The sequence below is a fragment of the Nyctereutes procyonoides genome, unplaced genomic scaffold, assembly GCF_905146905.1.
Source record: "Nyctereutes procyonoides isolate TBG_1078 unplaced genomic scaffold, NYPRO_anot_genome, whole genome shotgun sequence".
Classification (NCBI taxonomy): domain Eukaryota; kingdom Metazoa; phylum Chordata; class Mammalia; order Carnivora; family Canidae; genus Nyctereutes; species Nyctereutes procyonoides.
Window position 1 is genome coordinate 14,298,235 of NW_026575131.1, and position 25,854 is coordinate 14,324,088.

A 25,854-nucleotide genomic window follows, 5' to 3' on the forward strand; every position below is an offset into this window, starting at 1 on the left:
ATGTAATTAGAAAACTGGTTGTTTTGCTAGTTTCACATGATTCAAAGGATAATTAAGACCTCTCATTTGGGATCATACACTCAGATTGTTTTTATAGCCTTCAAACATTTAGTTTGTGAAAATACTTGATTTCCACTTGGAGCATCTGTGGTTATATGTATCTGTCACTTTTTTTCATACAAAGTCATTAGTTTTGTGAGTGAATATGTGTCACTTCAGAGTTTTTCTTGGTCCTGCATTAAAATTCTATTTTTGGATGATTGGAAGGAAAACATATTTAGAGAGATCAATACTTCAAAGAAATTTCTTGATGAGTTGTCTAAATATACAATGTGAATTTTCCCCACTAATTTTCTCTAAATTTCCACTAAATTTTTTAGTGTACGTCTCTTTGCTGTAAACAATGTCAAGAAACAGAAATAACAACCAAAAATGAAATATTCAGGTGAGAGCTTTACTACATTTCTACATTTTTAGTATACTTTTTTTTTTTTTAGTATACTTGTGAGTACATTTTCCCAACTGCTGTAACAGAGTCATAGTCAAGACTATATTTCCATTCTCCATATATTTCCGTCCATTAAGTAACAGTCATTCAGCAAATGCAATGTGGGAAGTTAAGACACCCTTCCTGACTGGGTACTCAGCAGTAATGGTTATGTAAGATATTATTCACAAGTAATGAAGCCTGGTAAAGTCAAACAAGGGGGCAGTCCTTCTTTTCCATATTCCTGCTTGGTCATCTGTGTAAGTTCTTAGTAATTAAGGACCTAACACGAATGCCTCAAGTAGTATCTTCCAGGCAAACATAAAGTAGGACACGCTTTTGAAAATGTACTGATGCTGTGTGACCTAAGTGTTTGAAAATTATTTTAGTACAAATAAATCATAAATCAGGACATAAAGAAACTGTTTCCTATAAAGTAATCAGTTGCCCAAAGATAATTTGGACCTTTTCATTGTACTTCCACTCTCAGAGACTCCTTTAGATGAAGTTGAGCTCCCTGCTGTACAAACAAGTACAGTGAATAAAACTGGGCTGACTGCCAACCTCCTGTTTTCATACTGAGGTTCTGATATTACTCTTATAACCTCACTAGACATTTTTTCTCCTTCCATTTTGACTTACCCTCTGTGCTGATTCTCTTATAGTTTATCCTTATGTGGACCGATGGCAGCTTATGTGAATCCTCATGGATACGTGCATGAGACACTTACCGTGTATAAAGCCTGCAACTTGAATCTGATAGGCCGGCCTTCTACAGAGCACAGCTGGTTTCCTGGGTAATGTGGTAGTTTCTCTGAGGGGTAGAGTGCCTTAACTGGACAGAGTCCTAAGCATAGTTGTTAGAAATGTAATCAAAAATAGACGAGATGAGTAATTCTGTTTAAATGCTCTTCATTTTTTGTGAATGGAAACAGCTAAGTTTGGCATAGACTCACTATATATAGTTAAAAGGTTGGCAACCACAGTCATCCTTATATTAACTATACACTTTATCTAGACTTTTCATTTTCCTTTTAGCTCCTTCTGAAAATCAGCTGGCATATAACCTTGTAACTGTATTTGAACCATATCCTGTAGTGTATCAAACCAGAGAATATTTCAAGCAGTGACAGACAAAACCCCTGGAAAAGCCACTGAATCCCAGTTTTCTTCAATTTTTTTCTTTAGCCCAGTGGCTTTCAAACTATGAGCCTGGCACCAGTAGCACCACCTGGGAACTAGTTAGGGTTCTTGAAAATGAGGCTGTGGGAATGTATTAATAGTCTTTTCTTCCAAATTATGGGTCAGTCTTTTATTTTTAAAAGAGGCAAGCAGAGTATGGATTAGTGATTATAATAATCATTTTGGGGGCGCCTGAGTGGCAGTTGGTTATAAGCATCTGACTTTTCAGGTCCTGATCTCAAGGTAGCTGAGATCAACTCCTGCCTCGGGCTCTGCACTCCCTGTGGAGTCTACTTAAGACTCTCTCTAAAGTAAATTAATTAAAGATAATAACTGCCATTTTGGATCTAAGACCATATTACTTGGATTGTCCAATCTTATTTAACACCCTTGCTAAGGACTAAAACTAGGATTAACTTGCTAATAGACATGTGGGATGTACCTAGGGAAGTTAAATGTGAATTTCAGTCATATGGTTTGGTTTCTAGTTATAGTTTGATTTTCTGGGTGAAGTATCTGACAAAATCATTCTTACTTCAGAGAAGTTCTTAGATTTTAGGTGAGAAGCACATGTATCGCTTCATCCCACCTCTCATTTTAAGTCACACACAAGAGTATCTCTGGACTTGGATAGTGTTTTGTAACACGACTGCAATACAAAACCACCAAGGAAAGGCCCCAGCGAATTAATCCATATTAAAAGTTTTTTCTCCAATGCCAAGAAAAAAATAAACACAGTTTAAGAGCACAATCAAGTTTGTTTCAGGAAACCATACAGAATTTGGCTCTGTCTTGAAACAGCTTTATACAGTAACAGGCTTGGGGTACAGAAATGTGTTTCCTTAACTGATACCTTTCTTTAATTTTGTAGGTATGCTTGGACTATCGCCCAGTGTAAGATCTGTGCAAGCCATATTGGATGGAAATTTACAGCCACCAAAAAAGACATGTCACCTCAAAAATTTTGGGGTTTGACTCGATCTGCTCTGTTGCCCACAATCCCAGACACTGAAGATGAGTTAAGCCCTGACAAAGTAATACTTTGCTTATAAACAAATATGATAGAGATAAAGTTATTTATCAAGTTGGTCTTGTAAAATCAGATCTGCTTCGGAAATTATTGCTTTTGATGCATACCTAAGTAAAAAGCAACATTACATGGCAGGTTACAGTTTCTTAGTCAAATGGAATTTGAAGATTTAAACTAAAATATACTATTGAAAAGGATGAAAAGCAGTCTAGAAAATTGGGGTTTTAGGAATATCTACCCTTAGCACCTTGGTACCATTATACTCTGGCTTGCTAGAATGACACTGGTAGGGCAGGAAGACCTCTCTGAGATGGAGGAGATAGATAGTTTCCTGCACAAAACCTATTTGTAATTCCTCTAATGCAAGATTAATCATTTGCTCCTGATACATGGAACCAACCTCTAAAGGGCACAAGTTCCCAAAGCTAGGATGCCAAGTACATGTTCCTCTTGAAAGAGGCAAAGAGTTTCTCTCATACTGATTTGTAAATTTTCAAAATATTAAAGAGTTAAAATACACAGTTTGAGCCCCAAAATAGTGTTTATTTCCTTATGCATTTGTTAGTGAAAACAGTAACTTATGTATTTGCTCAGTGTTTGTTTGAACACCTTGGTTATTCTGTTCCAAATTTCAATTTGAACCTAAACTACAATGGAGCAGAGATACTAAAACATACCCCCACCTTCAATCAATCAGGCTACAAGTGACTATTTTGTAAGCACCTTTGTTCCATGTAAATTAAAAATCTGTAAGTAAAGCTTAAGAGCAAACAATATTACACATCTTCTTTATTTAAATAATGTAAAATATTTACTCACAAGCCGATAATTTAAGCATTAAGATGAAGTTCTAGGTAGACGATTTGCCACCTACCTCTTTCTTCTATGTTTGAGTGTTGATTGGATCCTTTCACATTTGTGAAATAAACTTAGGTTTTGATATTCCTTCACTGCTTTACATAATTGGGAAAAGTTCAACTAATGGGGAAAAAATGTATGAGGCCAAAAACAGACTGTTAAATCTCTTATGTTTTATTTTCTTTTAGCAAACGTGCAATGGTTGTGATTGCCTAGGCTAAAACAATCCAAATGAAGTTCTCCATTGCATATTTTTGTACAGAAAGGAGTAGATGAAAAGCAACTCAAGAATGCTGTCTGTTCTTTAGCACATGCCTCTGCCTTCTTTGATTTGCATTACTAATGAGAACCTTGGGCTTATAGGGCTGTCCGAGTTGTCCACACATAGTCTTACACTAAACAGATCCTAGGCAGTTCTTTCCAGTGGCACAGTACATCTCACTACAGTCAGAGAAGGCACACTGCTTTTACTATTGCCACCTGAAGGGTGTAATCTGAGAGTATTCTATTTTGTCTACTGACACTTGCAAATAAAATTTTCTGCTATGGAAAAGAAATGCATATAACACTATTTTAAAATGGTTTTATACATAACAAGATCTCTAAAATAGCTATAGCTCTGTATGAAATTTTTTAGCATAGTAAAGATTCTATGAATTTAAGAGGACTTAAATTACTGACCCGTCCCCACAAGGGACAAAGATGCTGTGACTGGCCACACAAAAAGGAAAATCAGTTTTAAAATGTCAGAATGTAACAAGTGAAAACAATACTTTACACCCATTTATCTACCAAAAGCAATTAGGGCTCAAGCCTTTAAAGAACATTCATATACGCCTGGCCATGCGTATTTTAATATAGGCCTTTTTAATTCATGAAAAAAATGAACAATGACTAAGGGTATGGGAGTATTACTAAGGGTATGGGAATATTGTCGCCATATATAAAACCTGAAGTATACTGTCACATACCATATAAACACACTTGTCTTCCAATTCCAAAGGGAATATTTATTAAAATAAAAGGCTCAGGAGTTAACTCAAGCCAGTCTTCCTAAGGCTTAGCATGCAAAGTTAAAGAAATCATCATGTCAAAGGAAAGTATCAACTATATACTAAAACTCAGAGCTTGCTAAAGCCAGTTTTGGGTGTATGAATGCCAGCTACCTGGGACATACCTGGTCTTCATAATTTTATACAGGATATTCTGTCAACTAATTTCAACACAAGTTCACTCTAGAATTCAAGTAAGAACTGACAATGATAAAATAATGCAGTTATTTCAACTGCAAACATTAAGAAACACTTTTTTTCTTCAAGGTAGTTACCACTTTTAAGATCAGTCAGTAATGCACATACTGGGGGGAAAAAACATTTAAAAGTCTAGACAGATGAAGACAGGGGAAGCCAACTATACTATTTGCAGCAGGAACCATCCCAGAAGAACCACAAGGTTCAAGGATGTAAATGAGATTAAGAGGAGGTAGACTTGAGTTTACTGCCTGAAGTATAATTGTGTTTCACAACTGAAGACCACTGTTGATCTAAGGAGGTGCACTAAGCTGGCTTTCATTCTGCTCTACATTCAAGTCTCTTAAATCTCACTGAGAGAGAAGAAAACCTAGCCTTATCCCAAATTTTCTGCCATTAATTTTCACTCTTCTTGATGTAACTGAGGAGTTCATCTTTCTCCATTTGGTAGCCGCTTTTTTTCCACTGTTCTCGCAACTGCTGTAACAGAGCCCCAATTTCTTTTCCTGAAGAAATGCCCACTTTTCTGATGTCATGGCCACTTACAGGAAATGGAGGAATGCACCACTGCTGCATTTGTTCTAGAAGACCATGTTCTCCTTGGTACTTCAGGAGTTCACACACACGAGTCGTTGCATCAGATTCCCTAGACTAAGGGCCAAAATCAAACATTTAGTTCATCACACATTAGAATGCTTGCTAATAATCCTATCCTAAAAGGTAAATAAATAACTGATGTGAAATTTCTAACTTAAAATACTCAGAACACTCTGTGGGACTTAGATCTGACCAACCTGTATATACTTACATCTATAATGAAGTCTTGATAGGGTTTCAGTGGCTCTGAACTATCTGTTGCTTTAACTAAATCTTTCCTGTTTTTAACAATGAATATACCAAGGTTCTTCTCTTCTTTTGAAATCTTCAACCTCAAATCCAATTTTGTGACATCATCCTGTACTTTGAATAATGAGGCCAAGAGGGTCATTGGCTTTGGTGAAGAACCATCAACGTTTTTACTAACTTTGTTAAATTCTTCTAAACTTGAATTAGTAGGTAAACCTGTAGGGACAAAAACATTTCTCACCAATTTTTATTTTTTACAGTTGATAAATTTAGTAAAACACACTCATACCCTCAACCAACCCTGGTTGTAGTATACAAAATGCCCCATCACTAGAACTGCCTGGTTCAACCTAATGCTCCATCTTACAGGTTAACTACTGATAACACTGTTGCTATTCCCTCCCATAACCCCTGCCCCCAAAACCTAGGGGAGTCCTAAAACATGAGTTTCCATTAGCGAGAGACCAGGAGGTCCAGAGGCAGTGGTGGTCAGACTCACAAGGGATACTTAATTATGACTTCCGCTGACCTATTGTCATAGAATATCCGCCCCTACACCCCCACCACCATTCAAAAACTCTACTTGACATATCCCCAAGTTTCCTGAAGTGTGCTCCAGCATATACCACCATTCTTTCCGAATATTGTAACATTTATTGAGTAATTTCTATGTATGTTACCCTTTAAGCACTTTACATATTAACTCACTGAAATTTTCAGCCCTTCCATTAGACAGATGCTGTTATCTTCACACCCCTTTTTTTGATTCAGCAACTAATGATCAACTAACCCAAATCACAAAGGTGATATGTGGAAAAGCATCATTCAAACCCAAGTCTGACTCAAAGGCCACTGTGTCCCTAACCCTGACTTCACAAAGTTTATCTTTATTTTAAAATACTGCATTTCTCCTTTTACAATTAGTCAAATATTTTTCCCTATGAAATTTTAAACCAGATGTTTCATTGTGAAAAACTCAAATATTTTATAACTTGCTCTCACCTATGTAAGGAGCCACATCAAGATCATAAATGAGGTGAATCAAATGATTTACATGGTTACCAACAAGAATTTTTTTCAGTTCCACCCAAATCCTCTCTCCTGATATTCCAGCCAAGCCTTTTGCGTTTTCTGCAATTGCTTCCAAAGTCTCAGGATCATGATCACCAGGTTTGTCTACAATTTTCCCATAAAACCTACAAAACAAAATTCTCAGAGCATGTTACCTCTATGTTGGCATATCACTAGAAAAATCTTTTCATTTTACTGGTACTATTCCATACATCTAATATGAAACAACGTAGATTTAGGTTTAAGAGGGACCTTAGAGGGACACGTGGGTGGCTCAGCAGTTGAGCATCTGCCTTTGGCTCAGGGCATAATCCCAGAATCCTGAGACTGAGTCCCACATCAGGCTCCCTGCAGGGAGCTTGCTTCTCCAACTCTGCCTATGTCTCTGCCTCTCTCATGAATAAATAAATAAAATCATAAATAAATACCCAAAAAAGGGGGGGAACCTTAGAAATCATCTGGTCAATTCCTTACCTTCTTTTTGTTCCCAGATGACAAAACCTGAAGTCAATAAAATATAAATCACCTTCTTAAATTAACAAGAACAAGAACTCTCTGCTCTCTTTCCAAATCAGTAACTGAGACACTGAATCTATACTGGATGAATAACACAGAACATTCTTGTAAAGAATGCCATCAAAAGAACAGCATACGAAGCTTGCCTGTCTGTACCCACTTTTTTTTTTTTTATTATTTAAAGATTTTATTTATTCATGAGAGAGAGTGAGAGGCAGAGACACAGGCAGAGGGAGAAGCAGGCTCCATGCAGGGAGCCCGACGTGGGAATCGATCCCGAGACTCCAGGATCAGGCCCTGGGCCGAAGGCAGCGGCACTAAACCGCTGAGCCACCCGGGCTGCCCACCACCAATACTTTTAATGAAAAGTTTCAAATAGGACTCCTCTAGTTGCAGACAGTGGAATGTATTTCTAGCAATCTCAGAATTGGAAGCCTTAAAGCACACCCATACTAACAAATCTTTAAAATTCAGTTAATAATGTAGCTTAAATTACAGTAACTATAGATGTCAGTCTGTGTTCTATTTGCAAAGAGAGACTTCTGCAAATACTCAAATTTAAAGGAAGAGCATCTATTGACAGAATATGTGGATCACATTTAGAATATTTTAGAATATTCTAAATGTGATCCCCCAACCAATAAAATATTAGACATAAACTAGCCAGTTAGAATCGTTTTTTAAAAGGGTTATATAGCTCAAAGTTTAAAAACCATTGCTACCCACAAAACCAAATTCATTCCATCCTTACTTAGCAAGCTCATCTAAGTGTTTCCCATGACCACCTAAAACTGTAAGCCACACAGGCAAAGACACTCATTCCTCCGTATTCAAAGCACCTAGCAAGTGGCTGGCCTGTGGCAAGCATTCACTTATCTATGTAATGAATGATCAGTGCAGGAAATAAGAAAAATGGACCTTTAAAAAATTATTTAAAGCTGAATTATATAAAAGACCACAGAATAAATATGTATGTTTTTGGGGAAAAAAAAATATATCTCACAGTTAAGTCACATTTTACTGAGTCTATCAGAGACAGATATTTGGGATGTCACTATGTTGTACACTGACCTGTGCATTTCACATCTCACACAGAGCTCTGGGATATATTAAAATCTATATCATTATTTTTTAAAAATTCTTACCGGAAATATCTTAAAATTCGAAGATAATCTTCTTGTATCCTTTGTTTAGCATTTCCAACAAACCTAACTTTCTTATTTTTTAAATCTTCATGACCATTGAAGTAATCAAATAAGGTACCATCAAAACCTATTCATTAAAAAACAGGAGGGGGAGAGATAGCTGTTAGCAAATAAGAACTGGGAAACAAATTTTGCTAAGAACTATTACAAACTAAGTGAAGGAGTTACGAAGTTAAGATATAAACAGGGACAGCATTCACACATACACCCACTATCAAACAGAAGACCTAATGGAATAAAAGGGTGAATTTACAACAGCAACTAAAAAGATAATGCCCAAAAATGAACTAAACAAGAAATATGTCTCAAGTATGAATTGGGGTGGAGATAAGATACCAAACAAGCTGGTTTTCAAGTTAGTATGGGAAAACAAACAAGAATAGCCAAAATAACCTGGGGGAAAAAAATAAACAGCAAAAAGAATCTGGAGAAACTATAAATAATAAACCATAGGAAAAAGTATTTCTGATCCTGGAATGGGGAAAAAATCTTTCAAAATTTAAATCCTTGAACATAAGGTTTGAACTCTGTGGGTCCACTTATGGGTGGATTTTTTTTCCTCAAAGATTTTATTTATTGGAAAGAGAGAGCAAGAAAGAGCACAATGGGGAAGGGGTGGGGGGCAGGAAGGCATAGAGGGCGAGGGAGAAGCAGGCTCCCCACTGAGCAGGGAGCCCGAGTTAGGGCTCAATCCCAGAACCCTGGGATCACGAACTGACATTTAACCAACTAAGCCACCAAGGCACCTCTCCTTTTATATAATACTATAGCTGTTTTTTCTCTTATATAAGATTTCCTTAACATTTTCTTTTCTTTAGCTTGCTTTATTTTAAGAATGCAGTATATGATACACAGAACATACAAAGTTGGTGTTAATCAATAGTTTCTGTTATCAGTAAAGCTTCCTACCAATAGTAGGCTATTAGTAATTAAGTATGGGGGAGGTAGTCAAAAATTAATATGCAGATTTTAGACTAGGTGGGGGTTTACCAAGAAAACAAAACTAAAACACACACACACACAGAGCACGAGAGCCGTCAAAGTAATTCAACTACCTAAAAATCAAATATGCCTGACAAGAACCACCATGACAAACATAACATACTGAGAAAAATATATATGTAAGTCAAAATAGACCCAAATACTTAATTTCCATAATATACAAAAATATCTTGTAAATAAAAATACCATATATAAGTAGAAGAATTAGCTAAAAATATACTAAGGAAATAGAAAAAACCTTTAAGATTTTTCAGAACATCTGGATGGCTCAGTTGGTTAAGCAGCCAACTCTTGATTTCAGCTCAGGTCATTATCTCAAGGTTGTGAAATCAAGCCCCGACTCAGGCTCTGCACTAAGCTCAGAGTCTGCTTAAGATTCTCTCCCTCCCCCTCCCCCTTGCCCCTCTCCTGGCTTGCATGCTCTCTCTTGCTCTCTCTAAAACAAATAAATATTTAAAGAATTTAAAAGAAAATTTTTCATCCTTAGTCATAAAAAAACGCAAATTTATGAGATAGTGTTTTTCACATTTCTGTCAGATCCAAGTTTGATTACATTGTGAGCAAGGCTACGGTGAATCAGATTATGAGATCACTATGCAGCCTCTTAAGCTATATGAATTTGAGTCCTTAAAACTAATACCCATTCAAAAAAATGTAAACAAGAAACATTCCCACTATAGTATGTTTGTTCTCTCATATGTTAACAAAAAAAAAATTATTTTAATATAAGGCACACCAAAGCTCATGTATTAGTAGAGCAATCAATTCATCTGTTATCCCAGAACTTTTTTGGTTTTAAAAACCAAAAATCTCATGTCCCAGGGAATAGCTCAGTCCCAGGCAGACAGCTGGTCACCCTAGGACTCAAAAAAACAGCACAAAGACATACCTTCAACCATCCAAATGGGAAGATGGGTGATCCTCAGAGACACTTTACCTTGAAGAAGAGAAGCACTGCCTCTACTTCTGAAAAGCAACTACTTCCCAATTTAGTTCTGTTTGAACTTTAATGCTCTTTAATTATCCCAAATGCACAAATATCAGTAAGCTCAAGCTTAACACTTCCCAAATTGTTTTGATTTATATGGCATTTTGACACGTATAGCAATTTTTAAAGGCTCTAAATTCAAAGAAATTAAAGTGGGAAAAAAGTAAACAGGCAAAAATATGATTACAAAGTAGCAAATCCATGTGGTATATCTCTTAATAAAGAGACTGGACTCTCCCCTGCTGAGCATGGAAGTACTAAAGTCCTTTTCAGTAAAGGACATACCAAAATTTGGAGGAAAAGGGAAAAACAAAAAAAAGTAGGATATGACAAGAACAAAGTTTGAGAGAAGCAAAGTAATCAGAAATACCAGAACTACAAATGCTTCATCCAGTAAGGCCTATAAACAGCCTGGGCAGAAAAATGGGCTGAAAGTAAAAATTAGTGAGTAGTGAGAATAGTAATGAGTAGTGAGAATATCCTATCAGCGTGCACTTTGTTTTTTGCTCTGATTAGCACTTTCAAAATATGGTGCATAAAAATAAGAAATAAAGTTGAGCTGCTAAGAATAATGTAGTGGTTAAGAATGTGACCTCCAGAGCCAGGATGCTTAAGTTGGAATCCTAATTCTGCAATTTACCAGCTGCACAACTTTAAGCAAATTACTGTGGGTTCAACAGAAGTATCTGCGTCATAGAGATGCCAGAAAATTAAATTTCTGTGATGTGCTTACAACAGTGCCTGGCACATTATAAGGGCTCAGCAAATGTTAGAAAACAGGAGTATCAGTAAGAATAGCTTTTATTTCTATAAAATAGTATATTAAAAAGGAATATTAGCTTCTCTATTATAGGTAGGTATGCTCAGGAAAAGCCAGTTAAAAATTTTATACATTGCACTAGGCAGGGCAGTTTACCCTAAGTCAGAATGAGCAAAGATAAACAGATAAAGGAGACAAAAATATGCCCCTAATGGGGCTTCTCTCTGGTCACAAATCACCTGGGCTTTGGAAACCTGGGCTCCAATCATGGTAGTCTATGACTTAAGTAAGCCCTTTACCATCTCAGTCTACTTCCTCATCAAATGGATTTAATATTTAATGCAGTTTTTAGGACAGTTAAATGCAATAAAGTATATCAAATAACCTAGAACCTAGATGCTTCAAAAACATCTTTAATGTAGCTGGCAAGAATCCCATGTTGGCACACAACCCCTTCTCCAGCCCATAAAGCAAATCCTGTTACAGGTCCCCGCACTGTCTCCAAGTTCGCTTTAGGCCCTATCACCTTTACAAAAGACCTACTTTGGTACCTGTTTGCACTAAGTGAAACAAATCTCAAGGATTTTCATTCTGAGGAAACAGTACTTGCTTCCACACCTTATACCACTTCAACTTGAAAAAGGTTACAGAGGATACTTTTTGGGTAGCAAGGAATCTGTACTTTAATCCTTTCACTATTACTGCTGCCACAACTAGGTTATGAATAGTGGTTGCTTCAGCTCTCTTTTTCCAACCCAAAGTCTTAAACATATAAAGAACTTAACTACAATTTAAAGGACAAAAAAGAACACTCCAATGAAGCACTAAACTTAATTCATCTACTATGAGTCTCACTAGTTTCATTAACAAAAACATCAAGGTGAGATGATAAATAGGTTTTCTCTTGCATGTCAACTCTGATTACAGGTGATTCCTAAAATGCAATGCTATGAAAGAATTTGACCTTGTGTCTAGGCATAGCAACAGAAAAGGTGCTGAGGTTACTCATGAATGTATGCCATGGGCACCAGAAAAGAAAGCCTAGGGTAGGCATGCACAAAACACAATGTAGTGGAGAGTGACTTGGGGAATGTATGTGGGTGTGCTTTTCTTACCTGAAATGTTAACCATTTTTAAATGCAATTAATAAATGAGCACTGAATGTGTACATGTGCCAGGCAGGAACTGTTCTAAGGATGTAAAGATGTAAAATTATTATCTCCTTTAATCACGACAACCTTGCAAAGGAGACTAATATTAGCATCCTCATTTTACAGCTAGTGAATCATAGTCAGAATCTGAACCCAGGACTTCTGGCTCCAGAGATTTTTTTTTCTTTTTTAAAGATTTTATTTGAGAGAGCACATGAACACAAGAGCGCAAATGGGGGAGAGGGGCAGAGAGAGAATCAGATTCCCCACTGAGCAGGGAGCCAGACACAGTGCTCAATCCCAGGACCCTGAGATCATGACCTGAGCAGAAGGCAGCTGCTTAACTGACTGAGCCACCCAGGTGCCCCTCAGGGTCATCTTTTAACCCACATGCTACGCTATCTCTCAGATGAAACTAATGCAGCCTCTCAACTTAGAGAACATTCCCAGACTGCAGATTCACTTAAAAAGGCAGCTCTCAGGAGTGCTTGGGTGGCACAGCTGGTTAAGCATCCAACTCTTGGTTTCAGCTCAGGTCATGATCTCAGGGTTGTGGAATAGCACCCCGAGTCAGGTTCTGGGCTCAGTGCAGGGTCGGCTTGAGATTCTCTCTCCCTCTTGCCCTCACCTTGCTCTAATAAAGAAATCTTTAAAAAAAAAAAAAAAAGCAGCTTTCGGAAAGACTGGAGTAAAACATTATCTCTAGATATTACCTAAAAACATAGAATTTATAGTGAGATCTCTGCGTTCAGCATCTTTTTGCCAATCAGTTGTGAATTCTACCTCAGCATGTCTTCCATCAGTGACAACATCAATCCGCAGTGTAGTAATTTCAAAATTTTCTTCATGAAGCTGTAATGAAACGGATTTTTGGTTAGTTTTTAGTATCACTGTATGAATTGAAAAAAATTAGTGAGTCCTGACACGTATCATCTTTCTTCTCAAAGTGACCTAGTGTACATGTATCTTGAAATGGAAAATTTACCACTATATTCAAGATAGAGCCAAAGAATATTTAAAAAAATAATAAAACAATCTTCATTAAAAAGGATGAGTCTGACATAAAAAAAACAAAAAACAAAAAACAAAAAGACAACTCTAACAAATATTGTGGCAGAGAACAGAGGAGGCCTTCAGAATGGTGGATTCCAGTTCTTCAATTCCAGATCAGGCTACTCTGAAATATTTTTTTAATTCCAGTTTGCAAAGAGCTGAATATCAATTTATATTGATATTTATTGGTATTTATATATACCACTGAGAAAAGGACTAATAGAGGAAGAAATACAAACCATTAATACATTCTGCAACTCTTGTACTGGTAACCATCAATGAAGTTGAAACAAAGTACTATATATATTGTGGGAAGAGAGATTAGCTCCAACTAGGAAAAGCTGAGTAGCTTCAGGATAGATTACCTATAAACTGAGCCCTGAAAACTAAGTAGGATCTATACTTGGGACATGGGGGAAGAGCATTTCAATGAAGAGGAAAGATGACCAAAGGCACAGAGAAAGAGGGATATATACACAAGAAAGTACTGCTAACAAATACCATGCTAGCATTTAGGGGAAGACAGTAAAGGGTTTTACATGCCAATAAGAAATTCGGAATCTCTTCATTAAGAATTGAAAGCTTCTAATCATCACTCTAAGTCTGTTCTAGAATTCCTCCCAATCTCATTTCTTTTCTTGAAACAAGTTAGTTCTCACTATAGAATTCTAGAACTCAAGAATTTGAGGCACAAGTTTTCTTTAAAGACAGTAAGAAAAGGGTGTGAAATATGGAAGACTGAAAATCACTGTAGGGAGCAGATCCCTGGAATGTCTCCCTTACCCAGGCAAAGAACCAGAGATTAACTCACAAGCACAAGAAAGGCTGACCTAAAAATAGTCACAGTTTGGGACACCAGATACAGATGATGATGAGAATGAAGCACCACAATTAAAACAAGGTTAAGTGAAAAAAAATCCATACCACCCTCATTCTCCTTCCCCACTTGGTTTTCAAAATGCTGATAACCAGCCTTATTCTAAGCTGAATGACACTAAAGGATTCCTCTGATTTCCCCTTTTCCACTGATACTGACACTGGTGATCCCACAAGTAACCAGCTGACAATTCCTACATAGTGAAGTTCTCAAGTCACTTTACAAACACCAGAGGATCATCCACACTTAAGGAAAGAACCAAACCCACATTTAAGAAAAGCCAATGGAAAGACAGAAAAAGCTCAGAGGAGAGACACTATCAAAAAACCTACAATCAGTATCTTAAAGGAAGTAAGACAGTCCATCTGAAACAAGAGGAAGTTTTCAAAAGAAATATTCTAAGAAACATCTTTAAAAAATCTAAAAATAGCAAAAGTTGCAAATGTAACAAAGAATGGATGATCAGGCTAAAGCAGTCCCATGGAAAGTAAAATAAACGTATGAGAATATAAAATAGGAGAGAGGCGCCTGGATGGCTCAGTTGGTTAAGTGAGTTTGGCTCAGGTTATGATCTCAGGGTCCTGGGATGGAGCCCCATGTAAAGCTCCGAGTACAGCGGGGAATCTGCTTCTCCCTCTCTCTGCTCCTTCTCCCTCTTGTGCTCACTCTCAAATGATTTTTTTTTAATCTTAAATAAATATAAAATAGGAGACAAAAGATAAAACTAGATCAGTCTTCGTGGTCCAACATCCAATATCACAGTAGTTTCCAAAGGTGAAGACACTGAACCAAGGGGATGAAATTATGAGAGGAATACAAGAAGGCCCACTAAGTCTCCCTACACAATTAATGAAAAAACACATCCAAACCAAAGCACAGCATCTTGAAATTAAAAACACCAGATAAAAAGATCAGAAAAGCTTTGGGGTGTGGGGGATGGGGAATGGTCTCCAACGAGAAATCTGAATGAGCTCAGACTTCCCAGTGGCAGCACTGGCAGGCAGCAAACAAAGGCTCTCTATTTCTGAGTGAAAATGATTGCCAGCCTGGAATTCTACAGCCAAACTATCAGACCAGTGTGAAGGTAAAATAAAAATATGTGCAGACATGTAAGACTTTTTCAGGCTTCAGACTATTAAAATAAGAGAAAAAAAAAAAAAAAAAAAAACCAGTAACAACAACGACTATCACACAGGACTCAAGGACCAGGCAGTCTAATAAGGAAGAAGCTAAGAAATTCCCAGGATCTGGTGCAGAGAAATCTTAGGATGAGAAATGAGGAGCCAGCTCTCGATGTACGGCTGTGAGAAGACAGCATGCACCAGGTGAGGTGGCTCAAAACAAGAGAACTGAAACTTGACAAGTTTAGTCTACTAAATGAGCTTATGGAGTACAGGAACAGATGACTGGCAGACAGAAAGCCAAATAAAGGAAAAATGCTGTCAACTGCGGGGGAAAAACCACAACCACCCAAGAAAGAGCTGCAGTCACACTATACTTCACAGTTCAGCTGTAAACCATACAGTTCTAAATGAAAACACTGTGAATTCAACCAAACATGATGGTCACAGTCAGAGTGCGAAGATGAGGTAGGACAACAGGCTGCCCCTTTCCCCTGCAGGAAGTCAACAGAAACATCCCATAACTGGGAAACTGGAAACCAGAACACTGCAGCACAGAAAGGTCTTTTTTAGAAATGTGAGGCTAATAGGTAAGTACCATAAAAACTAATAGAAAGTGGCTGCAGCAAAGGAGGATGCACGGCTTAAGAGGGAGAGACTGACGTATTTTTATTAGTTTTTTGTCACCTGCTTCTTAAAACTAGAAAAAACACAGAACAATTTTAAAAATTACAAAAAAGGCAATGCAATTGCGTCAAACCTTTCACTCACCCTGGCAGTAATTGTTCCATGCTTTTCTCCTTTGTTGTTTATCATACGAATACCAGCCGACTGAAACATGTCTTTCATTTGAGCAGGAGTAGCAGTCGTAGCAAAATCCACATCTTGAGGCTTTACTCCGTTTAATAAATCCCTCACTGCTCCCCCTGCTATTCTTAATTCATGATTTTCTTTGACAAACAATTCTGAAAGAAGAAAGAATATTTTTTACTTCAATTTATTTAACTACAAAAGTACATGGTTTTCCCAATCTATTAGGGACAGCAGAGATTACTGAACTGCACCTCTTCAAATAAAAATTACAAGGCCCGTAGAAACAAGATGACTTACTTGGAGTAGAATGCCTCTCACAACTGTGAGAGCAGGGAATCTGCAGATTTTTTTTCTTGGTGGACTCGAAAGAGAATTCAGAATTCCATAATCCTCCAAGGTCACCAATATAAATTTGAATTATAACCAAAAAGTAAAGTGAACAATTGTTTTTTCTCCAAGTTGTTGCGCATACTTCAGAAATATGAGGTGTTCTTAGACATATTTCTCTTTATGTACTGATAGGCTCTATGTTCATGCGTGAAACTATGAAACTTCAAACAACATTAGTCTATCACACCAGCTAGGATGTCACAGCTAGAATCTGTCGAGAAATGACCTGCATACAATGCTGATTTTTGTTCCTGCCTAAGCTCTAGAAAAGCCATAGGAATGCTCAAACTACTCTGAGGGCCTCAGTACAGGAAACCCAGAGCTAACTCCTCTCTAGGTACAAGACAAAGTCCATTGTAATTACTCATGACCAAAGGACATCATATGGTACCTAGGGAGAATGACATCCAGGAACTGGCCTTATACGACCACCTAAGTCTTGGTATTGCCACAAGCTGGCCTGGCACCCACAATTAGACCCTGGTGTTCTCTTGTTGAGCATAAACAATGTCAGAGAACATCCACATCTGCAAGTCCATTCAGTGACCATGACGGATCAGTTAAGACAACTAGTAATCATGTCTGAACATAGAAGACATGAACACCATCAAAGACACCAACTTATGGCAGTTAATATATGTGACTGCTCCTTATTTACCTACCAGTTAACAGAGCACAGAGCTGTGTTCTCATCTTCTAAGTAAGAATTAAGATGCCCATCACAGATTTATCCTTGCTTCCTGATACCACCTTAACCCACAGGTAAATTCCACTTCTTATTCCCGCCTCAAAACATGATACAAGCACAAATCCTACAAGAAGTCCTTTCTAAAAACCTTTTGCTGAGATACTCCACAGCTCTCCATGGTCCATGTTCTCCCTCACTGCAAGGAGTAACAACTTACCTGGTCTCTGGCTGGAGGGCAATGACCTGAACATTGAGCTAACTGCATCAGAGTTCTGGCATCCCTCATGACCAGCCAGTATCTGAACCTCCACCCCTACCCTAAATCTGTGTTCATCCTCTTCCTCTACATATTCTTCCTTAATCCTCCAGCCCCACCCTCTGGAGACTACCTAAAATGATCTGCTATGAAGTAACAAATGTTCCCTCCACCTTCTGACCTCAAATTTTTAGATCTCCCAGACCACCCTAAGTCCTTTCCAAGAGTATGTGTTCATCTTCCCTTCACTCCACATTTCTAATCAAGTCCTACTGACTCTATGTCCTATTAAGGGTTCCTTCATATGGGGTTCAAGGTCCCTTAAAATAAAGTGTAAAAACCATGTATGGTAGTCAAAAAAAAAAAAAAAGTATACGTTAGTCCAGTTTTCATGAAATTATAGAGGCCCTTGACCCAAAAAGTTACGGAATGTCAAACTATTTCTGGACTCTGTCCATTCTACCTAATTCAGGACCTCTTCCTCTCCTTCCCTACCAAGAGTGCTACATCAGCCCCCTTAAGCCCAGCTTCCACCATCTAAACAGGGGTTCTAAATCACTCACTTGATTAGGCTATGCCATTATCCCTCTGACTACTCCCAGCACAATATCCACATTTCTGTGGTACATCACTCCTGACTCACTTCTGTCTCCTATATCTGCATATGCTTTACATTCACCAAAATCTCCCTGTAGTTCCCTCTGTAACTTCACTTGCATGGGTCACTTCACCCAAAAATCTTTCCTGCTCACCTACCTGAGCAGCTGGCCATGAAACATCTTGGTGCACAACCCACACCAAGACATTTTACATGTCAATCATGTCAGACGAAGTTTCAAGAAATACTGTTACTTCATACCACACAACCTCATCTGTTCTATCCTCTTTTCCTCTGTTTTTTTTTTGTTTGTTTGTTTTGTTTTTTTAACACTGGTCATGACCACTACATTCACTTTATGGTTCACTAATGGGTTACTACCCAAAATAGGAGAAACACTGATCTAGTTCATCCTTATTCATCTTTTGTAATTCAGTTTAGGAATCTCTCTTTGATGGTGGAGTTAAACGAATTTTTTCCAAGCTACTAGAGTAGCCTATTTTTTATCATACTAATTATATTAACATTACCTGTTCATTCTCAGGGTAGAATGCCTATCCTACTCATCTTTTACACCAACCTGGCTCACAACAGAACCTGTGATATCCCAGCTTCAAAAAAATTTAAAAAATAAACCAGAGTGACCTCACTGGAAAGTATTTTTTAAAGATTTTCTTCGAATTAATACAGTTAGAATCTATTCTGAAATGCAAAAAATGAGTAAGTTTTACTTTCACTTGAATCTACTTTAACAGGATAAAGAAGGTCAAGACTGAACACAAGATAACCTCTGTTTTAAGATTCTCACGCTGGCTCAACTAAGATAAATTTTTAAGTTCAAAGTCACCTAATAAATTAACTGTATTATAGAAAGAGGTCCAGAATTCAAAGTAATCTATTCCATCATTTTGATTAGCCATATGGAAATGGATAACTATTTCCAAAAAACGCAGAATTCTAACATAATACAAGTGAGAAAGGCATATAAAGGCATATGTATGTGCCTGCATGGAACAGTCATAATAACTAAGAGTAGGGATTATCAAACTTAGACACTCCTTTTTTCCTCCGTTATTGTATCTCCAATCTTACAGGGATCCACACTGCGACGAATTTTGTAAACTACATACTCAGAAAAATACATAATGCAACTAAATTTAATTGTCAATTTAAGCCTAAGACTTAAGAAATGTATAATCTCATCATCCCAAACCTATTAATCTGCTTCAACTGCCACATCTGACAGTAAGCTATTTTTAATTATTGTTAGCAATCCAAAAGACCATGACATTATATGTCAGAAACTTTTATCATTGTCTACTTTTTTTTTTTTTAATTTTATTTTTATTTTATGATAGTCACAGTGAGAGAGAGGCAGAGACACAGGCAGAGGGAGAAGCAGGCTCCATGCACCGGGAGCCCGACATGGGATTCGATCCTGGTCTCCAGGATCGCGCCCCGGCCAAAGGCAGGCGCCAAACCGCTGCGCCACCCAGGGATCCCTACTTTTTTTTTTTTCCAATCAAATTTTCATTAACTTGTTCCCTTTACAATTTTGAATTTTAAGTTTTGGAGGCTAAGGATACAGAAAGTGAGTGGAAGGACAGTGGCAAGAGCATTTCATGTCATGACTATACTACAAAAAAATACACGATCTGTTCTTCAGTGTCCAGGTGCTCCTACTGTCCCAAATGTTATTAACTATGACGGCTTTATGACATCACATACCTAACCAGTGAAAATCTAACCACTGAGTGTTAACGCCCAGCATTTTGTATAGATTACAGCCAAGCGTCCAAAGATACCCTGACATGTTCATTAACCATGTAACTTAGGAAAAAAGTCAATGTCTAGAACCTCAGTCTCATGTACAAAACAGGGGAAAAAGATCTCACATGACCCTAGCATGCCTCCACAATGTTGTCCTCAAGCAAAAGGAATAAATTACATGAGATAAACTGGCAGATTATAAAATCCTACACAGTGTATAATCTCTGGATTATGTCTAAAATCATCCACTATCCTAGCTTCCCAAAGTCTTGCATACTGAAGTAATTTGCATGTGGCAAATCAGCTATTAGGACTTGAGAAGTGGTATAGTATTCAATTGTACAGTATCACCATACAGCAGCCATCATTTGTGTGTTGGTGCAATTTTCATGCAAAACATCGTATTTTCCCAGAATACTCAAGTCTTTAAAGCGGCAAAAATCAAATAAAACCAATTATTTGATGTTCTAACTGACGAGCTTTGCACTATAGGATTCCATTCTTGCCACTTCCACCATAGCCTAAAGAAGTAAATTTCTGGGGTAGCCCAGGTGGCTCAGCGGTTTAGCGCCGCCTTCAGCCCAGGGCCTGATCCTGGAGACCTGGGATCAAGTCCCCCATCAGGCTCCCTGCATGAAGCCTGCTTGTCCCTCTCCCTGTGTCTCTGCCTCTCTCTGTTTCTCTCATGAATAAATAAAATCTTAAAAAAAAATTAAATTAAAAAGTAAATTTAAAAAGTCAACTTCAGAATATGTCCATGCCACCATTTGCCAGGCTTTCAAGGACAAGACCCTGGGGGTAAATATGACCTGTATCTTCCCACCCTATTGAGTTTCTATTTCCTTAGGATTTCAGCTCTCAAGGTGAAGACAGTTCAACTCTTGAGGTAAGGGTTAGTAAGCCAAATGAAATTGTTAAAAGACACTGAAGAACCTATAGCAATCAATATCCAGACCCTGGTTTCCAAAAGAAAAATGCAGGACCCAAAACAGGCCACCAAGAGTTAATTACCTACATCCAAGCATTTGGCACCTTTAATCCAAGAGGCCTCTTGCAACTGAAGATGGGAAGCTGGGAGAAGATTAGGAGCTGGGAAAGGCATATAAAGAAAGAACAAGCTTGAATTCAACTCAGATTTGGAATTTCTAAGCTTGTACCATTCAAACAGTAGGCTCATGTGGTTACTGAACACGCACTTGAAATGTAGTGAGTCTGAATTAAGATGGTCAGGAGGTGCCAACCACCAGATTTCAAGGACTTACAAGTAAGGACGTGAAATACCTCGCTAATAATTTTTACACAAATTTTATATTAAAATGATGGTATCTTAAATACAGTGGATAAAATGAAATGCTATCCTAAAGTAATTATTGGGAAATCTGGGTGGCTCAGTGGTTAAGCATCTGCCTTTGGCTCAGAGAATGAGCCCAAGGTCCTGGGATCTAGTCCCACATCAGAAGCCTGCTTCTCCCTCTGCCTGTCTCTGCCTCTCTCTGTCTCTCACGAATAAATAAAATCTTTAAAAAAAAAAAGAAGAAAAGAAAAGACGAAAGAAAAAAGAAAAAAGAAAAGAAAAGAAAAGAAAAGAAAAGAAAAGAAAAGAAAAGAAAAGAAAAGAAAAGAAAAAAGGAGTACTCGGGATCCCTGGGTAGCTCAGCAGTTTAGTGCCGCCTTTAGCCCAAGGCCTGATCCTGGAGACCTGGGATCGAGTCCCCCATCAGGCCCCCTGCATGGAGCCTGCTTCTCCCTCTGCCTGTGTCTCTGCCTCTCTGTGTCTGTCATTAATAAATAAAATATTAATAAATCAATAAATTTTAATTTCACCCATTTCTTTTTACCTTTAATGTGGTTACTAGAAAAGTATACATTGTACATGTGACTGATATTTCTAGTGGACTGGAGTTTCTAGCATTTTTCACTCTAATTATAACTCAGAGTGAAGTATTGGCTTCAGGCCCTCCACTTCAAGAACACATGAAGAATCTATATGAATCAACAAGTTCTGGACCACTGACCTCTGACATGTATCTAAAAAATCATCTAATTTCAAGAATAGAAAAGTAGCCCTGGGAATAAACTAATACAAATAGTCATTTTAATGCCATGGTTCCTCCATCTTTTGCACAACAGAATTAATGGACTAGAGTTCTTATAAAAATTCATAGATGCCCATCCTCCCCAGAGATTCCAGTTCGGGACGTAGGTCACGGTGGGACCCCAGCATTTGTATAGTTTAAAAGCTCCCCCGGTGAATCTAATGGACAGCCAGGGTTGCATAACACTGTATAGGTCACCTTTCTACAGACACATGCCTTTATGTATTTCTGGAGGGTCACTAAAATACCACAGGCTTTGTAATGCAGCTACATGGCTGCTTTAGCAACAGCACAGCTGGTAACTAAGGACAAATGTAAGGAATGATAGGACCGTGGCAAGCAACATGAAGCTGCAGTCATCAAGGACTTAGCTGAAGTTATTTCCTGTGCTCCTTACAGGTAAGTTTTACATGTGCACGGAAGGGACTCCTATTTCCTTTTGCCTTCAGTTGGCTCAGAAAGCACTTATATCTAGGGAGAAAATATAGCATAGTGGTTACAAACTAAGTACTAAAAGCAGATTGCACAAGTTCAAAATTTAGCTCTCTAGTTATTATGAAAATGTTGGCATTCTTAAGCCTCGTTCCTTGACCATGAGAAAGTATATCCACTTGTTACGTTTGTAGGCCCAATCCTGGAATAGATCTATAAGGTAGTTAGCAAAGCATACAGAAAAACCATGCTTTTTAATTGAAGTCACTGCCTGACTCTTATGTTTGGCTATGTTTTGGATAACCCATAGTAAACCTTTTCTTTCTGGTTAGCTCAACAGTGAGAACAAAAAACAGAACAACCACCAAAAAAAAAAAAAAAAAAAAAAAAACCACGCACACACCAGAAAACCAAATCAAACCTGAATGTTGGCTAAGAAACATTTCTTAGCCTCCATTTCTCCACTTACAAGGGCTTTCAAAGCAAGAAGCGTCCTAACCTCTCACCTGTCAGGCTCTTCAATCCTTCTGTGAACAGTGACTGGAATTCTGGGGACTGCAACTTCATCGTAAATAGATGCTGCTTGAAAAGGCACAGCTTCCTCCGACTAGAGCTCAGGAAGGGCCCGCGCCAGGGATTCAGGCACCTCAGCATCTGGGGGCAGGCGCCAACCACACATCTGCAAGACAAACACGCACGTAGGACAATGAAATTTGACAGTGAAGGAAAATAAAGGGCTATATACTGCGATTGTATTTAACGTCTGAGAGACATTCATCTCCTGTTCAGATATTTAAAAAAAAAAAAAAAAAAAACCCTGCACTTAGCGACCATGTGGGGGAGCGCCCCGTCTGCCTAGATGTATGCTTCTGGCTAGACGGCTTTGTACTCCTGAGCCACTGTCCCAACGCTCTCTGGAGACACGGGTTTCAGTTAAAGCTGCCAAGAACAGCGGCTGCAGGGAAGGGGAGGCCAACACTCCACGACGACCTGGCCTGGCCCCCTCCGAACCACGCCACGGCGCTTCCCCACCTGCACCTGAGACTCGGGGCCCAGGGGGCAGTTCCTAGGCCCAGACCCGGCTTTCCCCACTCAGAATTCCTTCCCGTCGGGCCGGCTCCTGAACCCCCCCCACCACCCTGCTCCCCACATCAAGCGGGCTCCCCCAGGGGCCAGCAGGATTCCAAGGGACCCCGACGGAAACCACTAACTAGGAGCGGGCCTCCCACCAGGGGGCGGAGCGAGTTCTCCTCTCGCAGACCACGTGGGGAGGAAACGCGGGCTCCTTCCAACTCCGCCTCAATCACCAGGACCTGCGGAGGACCCGGGCTGGGAAGCGGCGCGTCCAGCCCCCGTGCCAGGTGCCGGATCGCCAACCTAGTGAGACCCTCGGGGGCCCGGCCGCGAGGAAGGGAAAGTGCCCGGGGAAGCCCGACGATTCGGCCTGCGGTCACCGGAACGTGGCGGCGACGCGACGAGGTCCGAGCCGCCGGGCAGAGAAAGCCTCCCACGGCCACAGGCTCGCACACCGCCCCGCGCGACCCACGGCGGGGGAAGGCCGGCCGCCCCCGCCGCCCCTCCGCGCGCCCCCCCGCTCACCAGCCCAGCCGTCGCCGCCGCCGTCGTCGTCGCCAGGCGCACTTCCGGGCGGCGGACGCCGTGACGTCAGCACCGCGCGCCTGCGGGCGGCGGGTGGGCAAAGCGCCTCGGCGCGTGGGCGGGACCAAGCGGGCTCCCTCGGCCCCTCCCTCCTCCCTGACACTCAGCGGGGCCGCGGAGGGGACGCCCCTGGGGAGCTGGAGGGCCCGGGGCCTTGTAAGTCTTTTATTTATTTTTAAGATTTTATTTATTTATTTATTCACGAGACACACACACAGAGAGAGAGAGAGAGAGGCAGAGACACAGGCCGAGGGAGAAGCAGGCTCCGCGCAGGGGGCCCGATGCGGGACTCGATCCGGGAGCCCGGGGTCACGCCCTGGGCCGAAGGCGGCGCCGAACCGCTGCGCCACCCGGGGATCCCCCTTTTAGTTCTCTTTTAATCACACGTGCCCGGAGGTGGTCAGGTGCCCATCTGCGCCGCCAGGCTGGCGGCCCCGGACGAGTGTCACCGTTTTCCTTCGTGCCCGTAACACCTGTTCCAGAGGTTGCCGCTGCACCGTCGGCTGCTGGCCGGCAAGGGGGGCCGCTCGGCCGCTGCGCCTGCTCCTGAGACCCCGCGCCCACAGGGCGCCGACGGCCTCTCACGCACGCGCTGTCGGTTTCAGCGCTCTGGCTCCTTGACGTCCTGGGACAGACTTTGTTTTCCCGCCTGGGGTTTTGAAGTCTGAAGGCTACCGCGGCCGCCAAGTGAAGAACTTGGGTTGGATTCCGTTCCTTCGTTTTCTCCAAGGCTGAAAACAGTAAAAAAAAAAAAAAAAAAAGTGGCAGAGGAGTAGGAGTAAAGCCCTAAATCCTTCAAAAGGGGCAGTTCCAAGAAATCTGCCAATTATCTTATATTTAAAAAAAAAAAAAATCAGGGCAGCCCCGGTGGCTCAGCGGTTTGGCGCCCCCTGCAGCCCGGGGCGTGATCCTGGGGACCCGGGATCGAGTCCCACATCGGGCTCCCCGCACGGAGCCTGCTTCTCCCTCTGCCTGTGTCTCTGCCTCTCTCTGTCTCTCTCATGAATAAATAAAATCTTAAAAAAAAAAAATCTGGGTGCCTGGGTGGCTCAATCCACTATTTGCCTGCCTTTGGCTTAGGTGGTGCTTCCGGGCCTGGGATGGGCCCCCATGGGGCTCCCTGCTCAGCGAGGAGTCTGCTGGTCCCTCTGTGGCCCCCCCCTCCACCGTGTGCACTCTCTCACGGCCTCTAAAATAAATAAAATCTTTAAAGAATAAATAAAATCTGCGTCATGGTTTCATAAAGGTAGTCTTTTTAATAACACTTTAATTTCCCTAAAATTTTCCTAGAAAAATGTATGTGCCGTAGAATTTCTGTGGTTTCCAATGATCAGACCTCTTATCTTCAGGGGTGTTAGGTATCCCATTTTGAGAAGCACAGGACTAGGTTTCCTAGTTGCCATTCAGAGGCAAAGCACTGATTTATGCTCTTCCGCATGGCAAGGAATACATCCGTACATCCTTACTAGGCTGCAAGAAAAAAATACAGACTTCACTGCGAAAGAGCATAGCACTATAGACATACAGACATCCACACGATAATAGACAACATTATGGGCAATTTTATGCCAACGAATTTGACACTGAGGATGAGATGGACAAATTCTTTGAGACATACATCAAAACTGAAACAGGATGAAACTTTACTAATAAAGAAATGGGAGTTTGTTCAACAAACTTCCCACAAAGATAATTCCAGGCCCAGATGGTTTTAGCGGTCGAATTTATCAACCGCTTAAGAAATAACACCAATCT

At 40.0% G+C, this 25,854-nt stretch overlaps 3 protein-coding genes across 6 annotated transcripts in view; 2 read left to right on the plus strand and 1 right to left on the minus strand.

The window, feature by feature from the left end:
* CRBN (cereblon) overlaps positions 1–3,220 on the plus strand; it is a 32,390-nt gene extending 29,170 nt beyond the window's left edge. For both annotated transcript variants that reach the window (XM_055342792.1, XM_055342793.1), the window contains exons 9-11: positions 381–445; positions 1,153–1,284; positions 2,541–3,220. In XM_055342792.1, the coding sequence (XP_055198767.1) occupies positions 381–445; positions 1,153–1,284; positions 2,541–2,721 (378 nt within the window). In that variant the 3' untranslated portion in view covers positions 2,722–3,220. The remainder of the gene's footprint in view (positions 1–380; positions 446–1,152; positions 1,285–2,540) is intronic.
* Positions 3,221–3,710: 490 nt separating this feature from the next.
* Positions 3,711–24,124, minus strand: TRNT1 (tRNA nucleotidyl transferase 1). 3 transcript variants are annotated; one of them, XM_055342795.1, is made up of 8 exons: positions 24,040–24,124; positions 22,947–23,119; positions 16,169–16,362; positions 13,060–13,198; positions 8,386–8,512; positions 6,656–6,849; positions 5,616–5,869; positions 3,711–5,458 (listed from the first exon to the last, which is right to left on the minus strand). In XM_055342795.1, exons 2-8 carry the CDS (start codon positions 23,092–23,094, stop codon positions 5,204–5,206), a joined length of 1,311 nt encoding a protein of 436 aa, XP_055198770.1. In that variant the 5' UTR covers positions 23,095–23,119; positions 24,040–24,124; the 3' UTR covers positions 3,711–5,203. The 3 variants fall into 3 exon arrangements, with proteins under 3 accessions (XP_055198770.1, XP_055198769.1, XP_055198771.1); XM_055342794.1 differs by lacking the exon at positions 24,040–24,124 and adding an exon at positions 23,652–23,949; XM_055342796.1 differs by lacking the exon at positions 24,040–24,124 and adding an exon at positions 23,670–23,690.
* IL5RA (interleukin 5 receptor subunit alpha) overlaps positions 23,304–25,854 on the plus strand; it is a 47,528-nt gene continuing 44,977 nt past the window's right edge. The window contains exons 1-2 of the mRNA XM_055343300.1: positions 23,304–23,474; positions 23,655–24,255. Coding sequence (XP_055199275.1) covers positions 23,304–23,474; positions 23,655–24,255 — 772 coding nt within the window. The remainder of the gene's footprint in view (positions 23,475–23,654; positions 24,256–25,854) is intronic.

Excerpts from the sequence above, each read along its gene's own strand:
- TRNT1 (XM_055342795.1), bottom strand. The coding sequence starts at position 23,094 with ATGCTGAGGTGCCTGAATCCCTGGCGCGGGCCCTTCCTGAGCTCTAGT. Across the intron at positions 13,199-16,168 it reads ATGGAACAATTACTGCCAGG|CTTCATGAAGAAAATTTTGA; the intron begins GTGAGTGAAAGG and ends GTTTCATTACAG. Across the intron at positions 6,850-8,385 it reads CGAATTTTAAGATATTTCCG|GTTTTATGGGAAAATTGTAG; the intron begins GTAAGAATTTTT and ends TTTGTTTTGTAG.